Genomic DNA, 19,143 nt, shown 5'->3' with positions numbered 1-19,143 from the left:
CAAGACAAGCTCAGGATTTTCTGTTTACCAACAGGTTATAACATGACAAAATACAGATTAATACAAGAACAATAAATGTTGTCCCTTGACTCTGTCTCAGCCTATGACAATCAAAAATATAAATGATATTAATATGATATTATATCCCACTCAGCAACCAGACTATGGAAATATAATTTCCCAGAGTTTTCCTCTACTCAGATAATGTCTAATCTCCCATTAGCAATATGCATCTTTGCTAAGAGGACAACTAGCATTAGGGAGGTGATTAACACTATACGTTCCCACAATATGGAAACACTTGACTATACGCTGAGAGGAATATCTTAATAATATCACAAGCAAAATATAACATACGTTACCAAGTCAAGGATGGACAGGTTTCGGGTGTAATCAGTTCTCAAAAAAACTCTTCCAGTGACCAAAAATTAATCCAAGTTTCTTTTTGTTGTTGAAGTAAATTGTTAGTTGCAGTTGTTTCAGTTGAAGAGTGTAGATAGATGGATAGATAGCTAGATAGCTCTCCTAACCTCTTACATGCATAGTTTATACCCCATGTTATCTAAGAATTCCTCCCCTTCTAGATTAGGGATCTCCAATCAGACAAGATGGGTGTGTTCGTATGCAGATACCAATGATGTCATTTTAACCCTTGGAACACTGGTGAAAATGCCATACTATTATCAATTTACCTCTAGATGGCACTGTTGTACTACATAACAATTCCAACATTAATTCTAAATATCTAATAATGACCTTATTAACCTCTTGAACATACATCAGTATTAAGGGTTTCTTCCCGACATTTTAATTACCCCTAATCTAGACATGTTGGAGTCACCATCTCCTACTGTCTTCTTAGGGACAATGGACAATGGTTCCTTTTACTTAACATCCGGATTCATTAACTTGCCTACATGGCTGGCTAATAATATTTAGCTCTCCTCATGAAAACCAATTAGTAGGAAGGCAACTCCAATACTTTTCTAAACCTTAAAAGTCTATATGGTTAGTGGGATATATACGGCATAGAAATATATATTCTAAATTATATATATATATATATATATATATATATATATATATACACACACATCGATACACTGTTATACATAGATGACATATCATATAAGTCATTGGTTAAGATATGTTGCAAATTTAAATACACCACACAGGAATATATAGAATATAATTATGAAGGCATGAATGGGACATTCATACACCCAATGCTTTCTACAAAGTAGACCTCCCTAATGATTTTGTAATGAAGTAAAATAATACATTGCTATTCAAATGGTTGTTTCTCACAGATACATGTCTGTAGGACCCATTATAGTATTAACAGATACACTACATCTGCTCACAATAATTTTAAAGACAATATACCCTATGTCTCTACAAACATGTTCCCAAACTGAACTCAGCATAACCTCATCTCGGCCTGTTTCAATCCTATAGAGAAATATCAGACTCTGGTTCAATCTGTGATTACACTTAAAGGCAATGGGCATTGCTATTTAGACTATAATATCTTTAGATAAGATTGTACATTTATGAAAATGCACGACAAATCCCCCTTCATTCCAAAATATTCCACAAAGTGAGAATATATTTGGAATGTCAAAAACTTTTCATATGTCTTCTTCATGGGTCACGGCGCGCAGACTTTGTCTATGGTGTTTTAGCCATAGTTTACCTAAAGTCTTTTTGAATAATCTTATCCAACGCACTGTTTTGGATGGTCCGCAAACTCAACCATTCCATAGATCCTGCAAAACAGGATATAAGTTCGATGAATGTTTGTTTTGATTCTTCATCTCCGCATGTATACTTAGTAAGTTACTTTTCAGTGAACCGATCTCCAGTTCCAATGTTTTAATGGAGATGGAATTGGCAACGGTTACACCTGTGGCAATGACAGCGCCCACTACGCTAAAGATTATAGCGGCAACAATGACAGAAATAAACCGTCTCGGTCTTTGACTCGTAGAAAGCTGCTCTCTGGTCAAGGTCTTTCTCGCTTGTTCCAGTATTTGCGTAATCCGTTCTTGGGAATATCCGATATGCGTTTGGTACCAGGTTTGGATCTCCGGTGACAGGATCTCAGACACGTTGAATTGTTTTTCGATGAAGACGCGTGGATCCAGGCTGATGTAAATCTTCTGGGACAAAATCCTCTTGTTCGTCAGAATGAATCCCGCGGTGTCCTGCAGCATGATTCCGGATGAAGGACCTGGCACAACAATCGGTTCGGCGTGGAATTCTTTCCCCAAGATTAGGATGACATAGATGATGGCAATGATCTTAGTCGGCATCTTGCGCCTAAAATATTGTATGACAAAATATGAGTATATGCATCTTTCACTTTTTATCCTGTAAGAAAAGAGTTAATGCTATCATATATTTTTGATTGGCATAGGTTCTTTTCTTGAACAGGGTAAGTTCCTTATTTTAGAGGTTAGTTAAGAGATGTTTAGTTATAGAGGAAACACATGTGAGAATGGGTTAGTATACACGTTTGTTCATACAATACCAATCCTAATTTTCGTCTTTAGCTGGAACTGTAAAATCTCCTCAGACTCCTTCTATCTCTCGAAGTCGTGAGCTAGGATGACAAACACGTAATTGATTAATATGCACCCATTTTTCCATAAATTCATCCCCCTTAGGGATTTTTATCTTGTATACCACTGGTGACAACTTTTCAATAATGACATAAGGTCCTTTCCATGAAGGTAGGAATTTTCTCTCCTTCACTTGATCCCGAGCGAAGTTATAGAGATAAACCTGATCGGAAATTTGATACTCCTTCTGAGTAGTTTTCAGATCGTAGTATGTTTTAGCACTCACTGCGGCTTTCTCTATATTCTTCTGGGCAAACGCAAAAGCATGCTGAAAGTGCTTGCGTAAATTTTCCACATATTGATGCGATGTTGTAGCATTTATCAAATTATGATCTGTTGTCCTGTATAATAAATGCTGGGGTAACACCATCTTCCTTCCTGTGATCATCTCGAAGGGAGAAAGTTTGGTTGCTGCGCTTGGGGTGGCCCTGATGGCCATAAGAACCAAAGGCAGTTTGACATCCCAGTCCTTACCAGATTCATTGACAAATTTTTTTAGAACGTTCACGATGGATTGGTTGTAGCGCTCCACTCCACCACTAGAGGCTGGCCGATAAGCTATATGCAGCTTCCTTTTTACCCCCAGTATTTCCCACATCTTTGTCATCACTTCACTAGTAAAATGACTTCCACGATCGGACTCGATGCGTTGGGGAAGACCAAACCTTGAGAATATGTGGTTAATGAGCAGAGATGCACATACGCTTGAACTGCATGTTTTGCACGGCAAACATTCTACCCATTTTGTGAACAAACAAGTTACGGTTAACATGTATCTGTTGCCTTTTGATGATGTGGTTACTGGTCCAATGAAATCAATTTGGATGTCTGACCATGGCATGGACATCCCCCTTTTCATCAGTGGTGCCCGATGAGTGGGTCCTTGTGGCTGGAATTGAGGGCATATTAGACATCCTTGACAATATGTTCGCACGTCTTGTAACATATGCGGCCAGTAAGCGTAGTCCCGTAATAACTCGTATGTTAGTTTCTCACCTCGATGTCCAGCTGTTGGGGCATCATGGGCATGTTGTAGCATCAGACCTCGATACGCTGCGGGTACTACCCATTGCGTGATACCGTTCTTTGAGGTCCTTATCAGCAATCCATCCTGTAATGAGAATTGGGACTTACCCTTCATCAAAATCCGTAACTCCTCCTTACCATCACAGTCTTCTGTATTTATGGGACAATTCTGTGGATCCAGAATGTAGTTATAAAAGAGACCAATAACTGGATCCCCCTTTTGGCCTGCAATGAGATCCTCACTAGGGGAATCTTGGCTCCATTGCAACACATTAGCTTCAGTTCCCTTTTGGGCCTGACTTCTTGTCGTCGCATCCACTTGCATAGTTCCCATGAGGTCATCAACGTCAAAGACTTCTCCGTCAATGGCTGCTTGTTTGGCGAGGGAATCTGCTAGGTCATTCCCTTCTTTATCCATACCTGGATACTTTGAATGACCCTTTACCTTTTTCCAGTAAATTGTAAGACCGTGGGTGGTAACCATCTCGTCAATCTTACAAAACATCTTACCATGCTTGACTGGCTTGTTGTTGCTTCTCATCATGTTGGATCTTTTCCATCCGGGGAAATATTCCACAAAGCTATTACGAATATAATCAGAATCTGTGATGATTACAAACTCCTTAACATCATATTTGATAGCCATTTGTACGGCTTTGTACACAGCAGTAAGCTCTGCAACCTGGCTGCTTTTGGAACCAATTTTGTATCCAACGGATATCTCTGGGAACATATTTTTCCACACGATTCCGACACCTGCAACCAGCGTGTGTTCGGATCCTACATCGGCATGGAAGGAACAGCCGTCTACATATACACATGGTAATGATTTGCAGTACTCCTCTTCATAAGATTTATATGGGGATGATGATTGTTCCTCCAGGAAGTCATTCTCCTGCGACTCACCTTGATGTTCCGCATTGGTACAATCATGGAGTTCAGCTAATCCTTGAGCAACTGGGTTCTTATTATTTTGTTTATACCTGATCTCCAACGGCCATCCCATTAAGGACATCGTCCAGGCGGTTATCCTGCTATTTGACAGATTTCCATCCCTTATCCGATCACTCTGCAAGTATTGCAGCGGTTGGTGTGCAGTCTCCACAATGATTCTTTCACCTTGTATAAAACTCCTGAAATATTGTAAAGCCCACACAGTTGACAGTAAGGCTTTCTCACAGCTATTGAATTTTACCTCTACTGGTGACAAGGATTTGCTGGCATAGGCAATGATTCTGTTCCAGTTTTCCTGTTTTTGGAAAAGGACTGCACTCATGCTTTTGTCAGTGAAACCTGTTTCCACGAAGAAAGGTTTTCCCCCTTCTGGATAGGCAAGGCATGGAGCCTGGATAAGTTTGGCCTTGAGTTCATTCACAGCTTGCTCATGACGCTCACTCCATTCCCATTTTACTCCTTTCTTCAGTAACTGCAAAAGAGGTTTTGTAATTTCGGCATAATTATCTATAAACTTACGTGAATAGTTCATCATGCCCAAGAATGATCTCAACTCCTTGAGATTTGTAGGTGACTTGGTGTTGATCACTGCTTCCACCTTCTTCTTCTGTGGGTTGATTCCATCAGCAGTGATTTCGTGACCTAGGAAATTGACCTTGGCACGACACCATTGAGCCTTCTGAAAAGAAAGTTTCACACCAGCTTTCCTCAGCTGGGTTAGTACATGCCTCAGTTCTACAATGTGTTCCTCAAAAGTTGTGCTTTTGATTAGGATGTCATCCACATAGGATAAGGTACCTCGTTCAGTGGCATCAGGCATTGCCTTATGCATGAACACAGCAAATTCATGGCCCGCATTTATGTACCCGAAGGGCAGTCGGGTCCATGCATATTGTTGCTTTCCAAATGTGAAGGCCAATTTGTACTGATCCCTCTCGTCAATTTTAATCGTCCAGTATCCTTGTGCACAGTCAAGGGCGGTGAAGATTTTTGATCCTTGAATTTGTGCCAAACATTGGTCAATATACGGCACGGGCCATCCGGACATGTAAACACGTTTGTTTAATTGTCTTAGGTCCGAGCAGAGACGAAATTGACCATTGGGTTTGAGGACCCCAAGTATCGGATGATTGAACGAGCTGTGTATTGGACGGATAATGCCCCTCCTCTCCAGGTTTTTAACGATTTCCGATAGTGACTCGTAAGCCGCCAGCGGAAGTCGGTATTGTTTGACAAAGACAGGGGGTGCATCTGGATCTGTCTGGATCCTTGCAACATGTATGTCTGTTTCTCCACAGTCATAAGAATCCTTGGCGAACATGTCCTGGAACTCTGTGAAGAGCTCCTTTAGCTGTTGACGCTCTGACTCATCGGAGCATGCATCAGCTATAGAGACTTGTTCCTCCACCCGCTCCTGAAATTCTGAAAAGATTTCCGGCTGACTTAACTCGTAGGCTTCTTCAAGCTCACTGGTTAAGTCATTTTGGGTGTAGTGTACCTTATCCTTTCCTTGTTGGCAGGATTCGTACTCCCTCTCATCGATCTCATGGTTGAAAACCAATGATGTTTCTTCGATGTGGCATGTACCTTCTTCAGAGCTGAAAGGATAAACAGAGTGTATATTGAATAACCCCTCAGGGGTTGAGGAAAAACTTTGTTCTACTACCTGTTCTTCCGTCAGGTATTCATCAGGAATAAGTCCAATAACATCATTCTGGAATCCAAAAGTGTAGTATTCTGATTCCATAGCTAAACCAATTACGGTGTCCTTTTGCAAAGATATGCTATGGGGAATCATATTATGGACTACCATCTGTAATGGAACCTGATGGACGTTTATCATGGGAGTAGGCTTTAACTTTAGGCCGAGTTGTTGCATCCGGTTGGATAAACAGATCAAGGCATCTGCATTCTTCAGTTTCTGTCCCTTTTTCACTTGAATGGGGAGAAGAAACGGTTTGCATCCTTCAGGGATTTCAACCTCTTCAGCAACCTCAATACTTACGGCGTAGGGCATCTGTTGTCCCCCTCTCAAAGCTTGCTCTACATCCTGGAATCCCTCTGGGTCTCCTGGTAATCTGGACCATAAGGTTTTATTCACCAGATCAATCTGTACAGCAAATCTGTGTAGAAGGTCGTTACCTATATACATTTGGTATCGTGGTCCATTTATCACGATGAAAACGTGTTCCGTGGTCTTATTTCCTATGGAGATAGACAAAAGACATCTTGCAACCACATTATGACTCTGGGAATTTCCATCCAGATCATGAACCCATTGTTCCTGTGAAGAGAAACTTTTAATCATTTTAGGATTGGGGACCTGTTTTAAGAGTCCTAAACTTATGTAGCTGGCTTCGGATTTCAGATCCAGTTTGGCATATTTCACCCGGGTTATATTGTTCACTTGTATGGGAATCAATAAATTGTCATTGACCTTTTCAATCCGTACCATGGATTGAGTATGTTTGGTCAGGTCCGCGACTTTGTGATTTCCTCCTTCAAGAGAAATAGTTAATACATCATCATCCAAGGTTACCTTTTCGATTCTGTCCCTCTGGATGGTAATGATGTGAGCGGCACCGTTGACAGCTTCCTCGGGCTTACCATTGTTTAGGATTGTGACATCCGGCATTTGATTGTTCCTGAAATGAACTTCAATCGAGTTAGGCCTCTCTTCAATCACGTGACAACTGCGTTGTGTTTGTGCATTGCAAGAGAGTTCATATGCAATGGGTGTCTTCACCTGAGTCCAGACTGCTTCATTAATGAAGTCTATTATGGTACTCAACCTTTTCATAAGGTCAATTCCTATGATCAGCCGATCATATGGAAGATCCACAATCAATGTGGGGTGTCTAATGGTCTTTTTGCCAATTCTAAATGTCAACCACGATGTACCTTTTACCTGTAAAGCATCTCCACCTACACTTATCAAAGAGCCATCAAATGATCTTAATCTCGGCTTCTTTGTCGTCAGATCCAGAATCTTTTGGAAATAACTATATGATAAGATGGTGGCTTGTGATCCGGTGTCGAGTAAACTTTTGATTGGTCCGATAAGTTCATTTTGGAGATATGATTCCACAAAATATCGGCCGTCAACCTGGAATAAATCACACAAGAAATTAGAATGTTTACTCATATGATTCCTCTGTAGGGTTTGACCTCTCTGCAGCTTCGTGACCTCTGCATTCCTGTGTCTCACAGGAGAAGTTGGAGGAGCAGCATCGGCCCCCACCCTTGGGGAAAACTGGATTATATCACAGTTTACAGCTGATTCATGACTAGAGGCTGGGATGATGGGATCACACTCTGGAATAGACGCATGGTCGCAGGGATCGACACGATTAGACTGTAAGACAAATAAAACATTAGACACCTCCTCCCTGGCCCCAATCTTAGGGTCAGGGGTACTGCAAGGAGAAATGGTATTAGTAATCACATCAGATCCTTTCACATCCATCTTAATAGCCTTGCAGTGGCCTGGGTTCTGACCCGGCCCAAACTGCTTTATGATGTTGAGCTGGGACCTGGAGTTGCCCCTAAAAAAGGTTCAGGCTGTTTTCCTGGGGATACCTGGGACAACTTTCTCACAATGTCATTCAACTGGGCCACTTGTTCTGCCAGCTGATCAAACCTGTTTGGTTTGCGCATATTTTGGTTTTGTGAGGCGCCCTGATTATTGGTGGGTGACCTACTCCTAGGTGAGTTTAAGGGTTCCTGCCTATCTTCCCTCTGTTGTCTGGGCCTGTTATTCCAGCGTCTGTAACCCTGGGAATCCCTATTGTAATAGGACCTATATTGGGGACCATTATTGTAATATGGACGGTAGTTAGACCTCCCAGCACCAGAATTATCCCCCTCTGACCCGTTGGGATTTTGGGGCTTGGTTTGCTTGGGTCTTACCTGTTGTTGCTGGGTTTGTTGGACAGGACCTGTAGACTGAGAATACTTACGTGGCTGTGTTTCAAATCCCAAGCTAGGGTTTACCTTAGCTTCAGCTATATTTTGCTCTGGGGATTTTTTAAATCTTCTCTCACCTGTTTCATGGCATTCACTGATATTATACAGCGTGGTGGCAGCCGTCACCAACCTATCCAAGGGAGCTTCAATATCCAGATCTCTGGCTAGGCTAAGTTTGATCTGGGTTGGCATAGCGTCATAGAACAGCTGCTTAAACTCTTCAGATTCCCAGTTTGGGGATCTATATGCTAACCCATAGGCATTTTTAAGGATAGAGAGGAATTCACGGGGACTTTGATTGGGCCTACATGTAAGCTTATATATGTCCCGTTTTGCAGCAGTAATGGTTCGGTAAGGTCCGAATTCTAGTTTAACTTCATGCAAAACACTTGGCCAATCTTGAATTCCTCTCTCCCTAAAAGAGGTAAAGTAATGACGATATTTATCATCAAATGCCCATGGAAGGAATCTGATTCTGTCAGCATCAGAGTATAATTTTAAAGAATCCATAGTGGATTCATACAGTTCTAAGTGATTCGCTATCTGAGAAGAACCTTTCTTAGAGAACTTGGACACAGTGGTATTTAAAAACTTAATTATGCTGGATGAATTTTGATCCTTTTCTGAATACTGGTAATTTTTCTTCCTAGAGACCACCTCAGCATATGATGGTCGCCTGGGACCCTGATCCTCTTTGTGGGCAAACATCTGTCTGCGTGGCAGGGAGTAAGATACATGCTTTCCCACATCACTATCAGACTCACATGCGCTTTCCCCACTCTCATGAGACACATATTGCACAGGTGATTTAACCCTAACCCTAACATGTCTATCCAAGGGAATATGAGGAGAGACACTTCTAGGGGCTTCCATATTACTGGCACCTAGTAAGGTGGTTACAGTTTGCAATGCCTGGTTCAATTGGGTTAATGCCTCCTGTGTTATCACACCAACACTTTCAGGTTGCTGAGTGTCTTGGATGGGGCCTGCTTTAGGAGCATGTGATGACATGTCTGGATGTTGGGGAGTAAGACATGGAGGGTCAGGAGATCCCACAGCGTTAGATGGATCCCTTTCAGCATTGACTATATTATGGGCTGATCCATCTGTCTGCTTAGTTTTGGAATACTGACGATATAAATCCTCTAAATCATTTTTTGCCTTTTGGTATGCATCATGGCTGTGACTAAGGTTGTACTCTAAGTCTTTGATCATCGCTTCTGCGGATTTTAGTTCTGATTCCATCTTGGATACATATCTTTTTGTACCCATTATAGACTCATACCTATCTTTAGAAAGAGTACTGACCTCAAACAATGCATACAAAACAGGTGGCAATGCAGATAAGAGGTGTTGGTCCCTCTTGGAATTATCATTTGCCAAATCCATATATGTCAGGTAACTATCAACCATGCCACCTAACTTCCATATATCCCCACGTTCTTCATAGGCTCTTGCCTGCAGCTCATTAGTCCATTCATCTATATTTTTATCTAATTTCAAACGGGAATAAACATATCCGATAACCTTAGATATTATCTTTCCTGGGTCAGATGGACTATCTGCTATAGCCTGGCTATTACCTGGGCCGCTGCCTGTTACACTCATTATTCTGATCAATAAGTAATAATCAATACAGATAATAATAACAAGCTAAGAAGAAGTGTAGAATTTTTCACTATTTGCATAAATAATTTATAGAAATATCTCAAGATCTCAGCAGTGCCTCCATATATGTCAAGGTATATCTTTTATATAAAATATAAATATTTTATATAAAAATATAAAAATTAATAAAATAATAAAAAATGGAAATCAGTCAGGAAATCCACTAGGCGGACATAAAACGCCTTTCTTTTATCTTGAGACTCTAAATTTAATTTATGCAATTAATGAAAACAAAGGGGCAATCAATTATGCAAAATATATGTAACAATTTATTTATAAATGAGTAAAATTCCAATATAAAACTGACATAAGATCAATGGATAGACAAATTGACGCAGTACCAATAAACCACCACTAGATGGTGGTATAATCCACTATCACTTTCTCACCAGCACAGAATTATTAAAAGTAACATATGATAAGAAATAAATGATAATTTCTTTATCAAACAGACCAATACTTAATACATCAAGACAAGCTCAGGATTTTCTGTTTACCAACAGGTTATAACATGACAAAATACAGATTAATACAAGAACAATAAATGTTGTCCCTTGACTCTGTCTCAGCCTATGACAATCAAAAATATAAATGATATTAATATGATATTATATCCCACTCAGCAACCAGACTATGGAAATATAATTTCCCAGAGTTTTCCTCTACTCAGATAATGTCTAATCTCCCATTAGCAATATGCATCTTTGCTAAGAGGACAACTAGCATTAGGGAGGTGATTAACACTATACGTTCCCACAATATGGAAACACTTGACTATACGCTGAGAGGAATATCTTAATAATATCACAAGCAAAATATAACATACGTTACCAAGTCAAGGATGGACAGGTTTCGGGTGTAATCAGTTCTCAAAAAAACTCTTCCAGTGACCAAAAATTAATCCAAGTTTCTTTTTGTTGTTGAAGTAAATTGTTAGTTGCAGTTGTTTCAGTTGAAGAGTGTAGATAGATGGATAGATAGCTAGATAGCTCTCCTAACCTCTTACATGCATAGTTTATACCCCATGTTATCTAAGAATTCCTCCCCTTCTAGATTAGGGATCTCCAATCAGACAAGATGGGTGTGTTCGTATGCAGATACCAATGATGTCATTTTAACCCTTGGAACACTGGTGAAAATGCCATACTATTATCAATTTACCTCTAGATGGCACTGTTGTACTACATAACAATTCCAACATTAATTCTAAATATCTAATAATGACCTTATTAACCTCTTGAACATACATCAGTATTAAGGGTTTCTTCCCGACATTTTAATTACCCCTAATCTAGACATGTTGGAGTCACCATCTCCTACTGTCTTCTTAGGGACAATGGACAATGGTTCCTTTTACTTAACATCCGGATTCATTAACTTGCCTACATGGCTGGCTAATAATATTTAGCTCTCCTCATGAAAACCAATTAGTAGGAAGGCAACTCCAATACTTTTCTAAACCTTAAAAGTCTATATGGTTAGTGGGATATATACGGCATAAAATATATATTCTAAATTATATATATATATATATATATATATATATATATATATATATATATACACACATCGATACACTGTTATACATAGATGACATATCATATAAGTCATTGGTTAAGATATGTTGCAAATTTAAATACACCACACAGGAATATATAGAATATAATTATGAAGGCATGAATGGGACATTCATACACCCAATGCTTTCTACAAAGTAGACCTCCCTAATGATTTTGTAATGAAGTAAAATAATACATTGCTATTCAAATGGTTGTTTCTCACAGATACATGTCTGTAGGACCCATTATAGTATTAACAGATACACTACATCTGCTCACAATAATTTTAAAGACAATATACCCTATGTCTCTACAAACATGTTCCCAAACTGAACTCAGCATAACCTCATCTCGGCCTGTTTCAATCCTATAGAGAAATATCAGACTCTGGTTCAATCTGTGATTACACTTAAAGGCAATGGGCATTGCTATTTAGACTATAATATCTTTAGATAAGATTGTACATTTATGAAAATGCACGACAAGACGTATAACTGGTCCGGACCTGTGTGTGGGTGATCTGGTGTGGTTATCTACAAAAAATATTAAACTGAGAGTACCTTCTTGGAAACTGGGTCCAAGATTTATTGGACCTTACAAAATATCTGCGGTTGTCAATCCTGTGGTGTTTCGTCTGGATCTTCCCCAGATCTGGAGGATCCATGATGTGTTTCACAGGTCTTTACTGAAGAAATATGTGAAACCGGTGGAACCATCGCCATTGCCTCCTCCCCCTGTTCTGGTTGATGGCAATTTAGAGTTCGAGATCTCTAGGGTTCTCGACTCATGTTTTCTTCGGGGTTCCTTTCAGTACCTGGTACACTGGAGGGGATACGGCCCCGAGGAGAGGATGTGGGTTCCGGCTGTGGATGTTATAGTGCCAGCCGACTGGTGAGGGCCTTTCACACGGCCCACCCGGATAAAGTTGGGCCAGGGTGTCCGGAGGTCACCCGTAGAAGGGGGGGGTACTGTCACGTGGGCACAGAAGTCCAGGGAGAGCTGGTAGGGAATTGTCAGGAGGTGACCTTTATTCCCAGCTTCTGGCCTAGATGCTTGTCTTGAGGTTTTCTATGTGTTTATTGTATCTTGTATCCTACCCACCGTGACACCTAGAGAGAGAAAGAGACGCATGGTGGGAGGCCAAAGTCCAGAACTAGAGTGCCCGCACCGCTATCCACGAAGAGGCCATGTACTGCAGACAGCTAGTTTCCCGCCACTAGGCCCAAAGCTTGCAGCAGCGTATCCAAGCCAGCGCATCGCAAGTCTGCACAGAGCATCGCAAGTCATCGCAGAGCATCGCAAGTCGGCGCAAGCATCGCAACACATCAAGAAAAGACACGTCTCCTTTAAGACAGACATTTGTTCCAGAAACCTTCAGATCGCAGTATCCTGCTCTTTAGAATAAGGTCAGAGCTTTCCTTGTATTACTTATCATTGCACATAGGTTTTGGCATAAAGAGACATTTTTGTGTTCAGAAATAAGAGACTTTAAAAGTAAAACAAAGGACAATTTGTAGTACAAGGACTCTAAAGTATTTAAAGTCAAAGTCATTTAGCCTGCATTTAGTGATGGACGAACATTGGCCGGGATGGTTCACGAATGCGTGTTCACGCTCAAATGTTCGCAAACCGTGTGTTCGCAGCGGGCCCCATAGACTTGAATGGCAGGCGAACCTGAAGAATCTTCAGGTCATATTTGCAGCCACCAAATAATTACTAGAAGTGCACAAATAGACCCACAACATGGATAGTGACATACCAGATGTATTATTCAAATTTGCTATCTCCATTCATTATTTTTTTCAATGCGAAATATCGGCAATGTAATTTTTGCGTATGTGCATGCGCAAAATAGGCGCGGCCTACTACAGCAACTGGTTTCCACCAGACCGAAGTTGGATGCGATCAGAAAAGATGGTTGGCAACAATTTTCGCAACGTTGAGGAAGAACTTCTCACTGTAAGTAATTTGACATTAATGCAGTGTATTTGATTACATTTCACATGCATGTTAGAACAATCGCTGTATATACAGCGCCATTGCGAAAATCCCTAATGATGCGATTATTTTTTTTGCGGTACACACAACTTCACATTTTATAAGGTCTCATGAGATATTAGTGATTGGTGCACTAAGTATTGTTGTGAGAACTTGCCAGTACAGGCCCCAGAAATTAGCCAATAGGCATTCACCTGACAGCAAACAACTTTGTAGGATTCTGTGGCTGGAGGGACATTAGGCGGTCACAGGATAAAAATGTAACTGTTGGCCAGTACAGGCCACAAAAATTAGGCATTCAACGGACTTAAAAGGCCTTTTATGCCACTGTATTTACGGTACCTAAGACAGGGACCATGATTTGTTCTGGATGGTGGTGGATATTTGTGGGCTGTTATGAGGAAATTCAATCAAACGTGGTCGACTCGTCACATGTGTTGAATTCCTCCGAGATCCATGCCTCATTCATTTTTAGAAATGTGAGGTAGTCCACACTGTCGTGAGCTAGGTCAGTGCGCTTATCATTCACGATCCCCCCTGCTGCGCTGAACATCCTTTCGGACAGGACACTGGACGAGGGGCAAGCCAAGAGTTCCATGGCAAATTGTGCCAGCTCTGGCCACAGGTCAAGCCTGCACACCCAGTAGTCCAGGGGTTCATTGCTACTCAGAGCGTCCACATCGGCTATTAACCCGATGTAGTCGGACACCTGTCGGTCTAGGCGTTCCCTGAGGCTGGATCCGGAGGACGGTTGTCGATGGGTTGGCTTCAAGAATGATCTCATATCTGAAGTGACCAACACATCTTCAAACCGCCCTTTTCTTGCATGCACTGTTGGATTGGTACCTGCAACAGTTTCTCTGAGTTTAAATATCTCGAAGCAAGGCCTGGAAGTGCTGCATTCTGACAGGCCTCTGTGATGGTGGTAACATGTCCGCCATTTTGTGTTTGTACCAGGGGTCTAAGTACGTTGCCACCCAGTACTGGTCCTTGCCCTTTATGCTTTTTATATGGGGTCCCTCTTCAAACACTGGAGCATGAAGGCCCCCATTTGCACTAAATTAGAAGCGGTGGAGTGGCCTGGCTCCTGCTCATCATCCAGGATAATGTCGCCCTCGTTCTCCTCCCCCATCCACGGACAACACCAGGAATCCCAGAAACATTTAAAGCATGCTCTTCTTGCTCCTCCTCATCTGCCCCGGCACCATCCTCCTCTGACTCATCTTCAGACTACTGTTGTTGACTTTTCTCAGATGGAGTAGCCCCCCATGGGACTTTGTCCAGCATTGCTACTTCCTCATCTTCCTGCTCCTGCTCCTCGACGGCTTGATCAATGACACGACGCAATGCACGCTACAGAAAGAAGGCGTAAGGTACGATGTCACTGATGGTGCCCTGGCGGCGACTGACCAGTTTGGTGATCTCATCAAATGGCCGCAGAAGTCTGCATGCGTCGCACATGAGCAGCCACTGGCGCAGTGAAAAAAAAAACAAGCTCCCCAGAACCTGTCCTGCCGCAGAGTTCGTACAGGTAGTCGTTAACTGCACGTTTCTGCTGGAGCAGCCTATTAAGCATATACAAGGTTGAATTCCATCGCGTCGGGCAGTCACAAATAAGATGTCTGACGGGCAGGTTGTGTCGCCGCTGAATGTCAGAAAGGCGAGCCAAGGCCGTGTAAGATCTTCTGAAATGGCCAGAGATTTTCCTGGCCTGCCACAAGACGTCCTGTACCCCAGGGTATTTGAGAACGAATCGCTGCACGACCAAGTTCAGGACGTGTGCCATGCACGGCATGTGTGTCATTTTGCCCTGTTTTAGCGTGCTCAGCTTATTGGCACCGTTGTCGCACACCACTTTAACAATTGTTAAATTGAGCAGGGTTAGCCACTGATCTGCCTGTGAACGCAAAGCTGATAGGAGTGCAGGACCCGTGTGGCTCTTGGCTTCCAGGCAGAACAGACGCAGCACAGCATGGCAACGTCTCACCTGGCATGTCGAATAGGTTCTGGGGATCTTGGGGGGCGCAGCGAAAGAGACGGTAGCAGTGGAAAAGGAGGAGTCAGCCGAGGAGGAGCGGGAGAAGGGAGTAGGAGGAGGAGAAGAAGAGGCAGGCCTGCATGCAATCCGTGGTGGTAAAACCAAATCTACACGGGTGCCACGGGTTACATGCTTGGTGGCCGTCATAAGGTTCACCCAGTGGGCAGTAAAAGTTATGTACCTTCACTGCCCGTGTCTGCTAGACCACGTGTCTGTGGTCAGATGTATCTTGGCACTGACACTGTGTGCCAGAGATACATTCTCTTGCTGCTAAACGTGGCCATATAGCTCTGGGATGCCCTTCTGGGAGAAATATTTCCTTCCTGGGACCTTCCATTGCGGTGTTCCAATGGCCACAAATTTTCTAAAGGCCTCCGAGTCCACCAGTTTATATGGCAGTAGTTGGCGGGCTATCAGTTCTGACAAGCCATCGGTCAACCGGTTGGCAAGAGGGTTATAAGGCATCATCATTTTTTTACGCTGGAACATTTGGGCCACGGAAGCCTACCTTTTGCCAGATAAATGTGAGGACGGCATGATGGAAGGTGGAGTGGAGGATAATTGGGAGGAGAGAGGAGAAGTTGAAGAGGCTGGATGGTGAGCCCTGGAGTGTGGCTTTGTGGGTTGCTCCCACTGGGCTCGGTGATGGGAGGCCAGGTGCCTTCTTAAGGCGGTCGTCCCTAGGTGAGTGTTGGGCTTACCGCGACTTATGCGTTGACTGCAAAGGCAACACTATTGTCAGCAGCGGACACGTTAAAAAAATCCCACACTGCGGAGCTATGTGCTGGTGTCCTGGGAGCGCCAGATGTGACCGTACATGGTTGATGGCTCGCTCCTGATACATTAGCAGTCTGGTTTTTCCCTCTTGTGCAATGTAAGTTCTGCCTGCTTCTCCTCCCTATCTGCTGGTCCATCTCTCCCTCTGAACTCCCCTCCTCTTCCTCTCTTGTGGGCACCCACGTGACGTCCATAGACACGTGATCATCAACGTCACCTTCACCACCACTAACATTAGAGATCTCGGAGAAGGCAGCAACAGCGGGGACCAACCACCTTGGGCTGATCTGGGTACTGTCGTCAGACTGCTGAGTGGCGGCCGTTGCTACCTCCTCTTCCTGATCCGATTCCAAGAATGGCTGCGCATCGGAAATGTCTTGTAATGGATCAGAAAATATTTCCTGTGACTCAAGTGGAGGGTATATGGTGGTGGTGGTGTTGGTGTCTTTGGGGGTGCACACAGCAGAGAGTGAAGAGGGTGCAGATAGAGAGGATGAGGAGGGTGCAGAAGCGGAAGGCTGAGTGAGCCACTCAACCAAGTCTAGTGCGTCCTTTGACGTAATCGAACGCACCTTCTGCAACTTCCCACTTTGGCTCCGGCCTGGTGCTCCTGCCCTACCCCTACCACCCCTGCGGAAGGGCCTGCATCTTCCTCTGCCTGACAAAAGTCTCTAGAGAAGCGCAGTATATGTGGAAGAAGGTATATAACACCCCGCTTCAATCTGTCGTTTTGTGGGGTGACTGGTATATCACACCAGTTATAATACTTTTTTTTCCAGTACCGTTTGTCACTGTGTGTAGCAAAGGGAATGCAGCAAAACAGGCAAAAAATTCTGCAGTACTCAAATACACTATTAGGAAAGTATATTGGTGAGTTAGTGGGGAGGGAGGCGCTGCGGCATGACGTGAGCAGACGGGCGTGCAGCGGTCCTCCCCCTCCCACAACGCCGGCTCCAGCTCCGGCCCTCGATGCAGCACGGGCGGCAATGCCGCTGATGAGTTATCCGACCCCTTGCTGAGAGGCTGATTCACCTGCTGATGTATCCGCTGGGCCCGCTGGTCTATTCCCACACTGTGGGGCGCCGCTGCTCTCCCCGCTGAGTCGGCTTCGGAGGCTGGATGTCCGGGGTCCTCAGCAGGGGCCCGTGCTGTCTCAGGCGTCCCCATCTGTGCCTGCTCTGGGCTGCTCAAGGCTGGAAGTTCCATGTGCTGTTCGGAGTCTGGGAGTTGCGTTGTGAGTAGACGTCCTCCTGTGTGTCCCCGATCTTGGGAGCCCCGTCTGCCTGGTGCTGTCTGCTAGGAGCGGTCGTTTGTGTGCCGTTCTCTCTGCCTCACCTGCCCTGTTGCCCTGTTTGCTGGGTGGTCCTGAAGAGAGGGGGGCTGTCTGGCTGGGAGAGGTTGCCTCTCTCCTTTATTACTGCTGACATTGTAACGGCTGTTCCACTATACGCTGCTTAACTTGTCTGCTGTTTTACCTGACCTACCTGTGGAGCCGCTGTGACAGTTGCTAGGATTAAACAGCCTTTTTCCTGGGCGCTATACTAGTCACACCAGTGTATACGAGTGTTGCCTCTGTTCCGTTGCTGGACATTTTACTGTCATGTGGTGAATACTGCTCCATCACCCCTCTGAGCCCCAGACCCCGGAACCTATGAGCTCCAGAATCGGGACAATCTCACTTTGGAGTTATCCATGACTCAGGACACCGGGGGCCTATATGCAAGATTCCCTGATTTATTTATCTTTTTGGTTTTCCACAAGATATTCATGACTGTGTGTGTGCAGAAATATTGAGATCTGTGTAAAATTAACCCTGAAGTAACCGTGTAAGAGGAGGAAAGGAGGAGGAGGGGAAAGGGGGAAGAGGGGGGAAGGGAATAAAAGGGGAAAGGGAAAAAAAAAAATATGGCCCCAAAACTTTTTTCCGCGGGGAACTGTTGGAGTATTTGGGGTGCACCGTTTGGGGTGCCCCTGCTCTTCCGCCCAGTGCTGCCCTAAAGTCAGGGGGGACTGTTAAAAAATGTCCAGAATATTGACATGGAACATCCGCGGTTTTGCGGATAAAATTAAGAGATGTGCAGTGTTTGATTTGGTCTCTAGACATTCACCAGCAATAGTGGCCCTGCTAGAAACACACCTTACAGGTGAAAAAGTGGCAGCACTGGGCGGAAGGAGATGGGCCTCTCACGAATACCACATACTCTCGTGGAATTAGCGTTTATGTTCACAGACAGGTAGATTATGACCCAATAGAACAGCTAATTGATCAAGAGGGCCGGTATATTTTTTTGCACTGTTATTGGCAGGGGCAAAGGAGAATTATTGCTTTTATATACATTCCACTCTTTTTCACAACAACCGTATTATGTAAACTGATGGATTATATTGCAGCACGAGAGGAGTGCCCGGTGCTGGTGCTGGGCGACTGCAACTCGGTCATGGACATTAAAAAAGATAGGATTTCCACCATAACTAATTATGAATCAAATTTTGGTTCAAGTACTGTACTATCTAGAATTTGTAAAGAAATGGC

The 19,143-nt window shown here is 43.4% G+C and overlaps 2 protein-coding genes across 2 annotated transcripts in view; both read right to left on the bottom strand.

Annotated features, from left to right (window-relative positions):
• The window catches only part of LOC121003647 (prostaglandin-E(2) 9-reductase-like), a 122,165-nt gene that overhangs the window by 68,312 nt on the left and 34,710 nt on the right, over window positions 1-19,143 (bottom strand). The gene's annotated exons all lie outside the window — the stretch shown is intronic.
• Window positions 3,644-9,215, bottom strand: LOC121001065 (the record flags this gene model as incomplete). Its single annotated transcript, XM_040432001.1, has 4 exons — window positions 3,644-3,735; window positions 3,951-4,095; window positions 6,271-6,727; window positions 8,245-9,215. Coding segments are annotated over 4 exons (1,665 nt in total), but the record flags the coding sequence as incomplete, so codon positions are not given.

This window comes from Bufo bufo, chromosome 1 (genome assembly GCF_905171765.1).
Source record: "Bufo bufo chromosome 1, aBufBuf1.1, whole genome shotgun sequence".
Taxonomy (NCBI): domain Eukaryota; kingdom Metazoa; phylum Chordata; class Amphibia; order Anura; family Bufonidae; genus Bufo; species Bufo bufo.
This window is presented reverse-complemented; position numbering and strand designations above follow the sequence as displayed.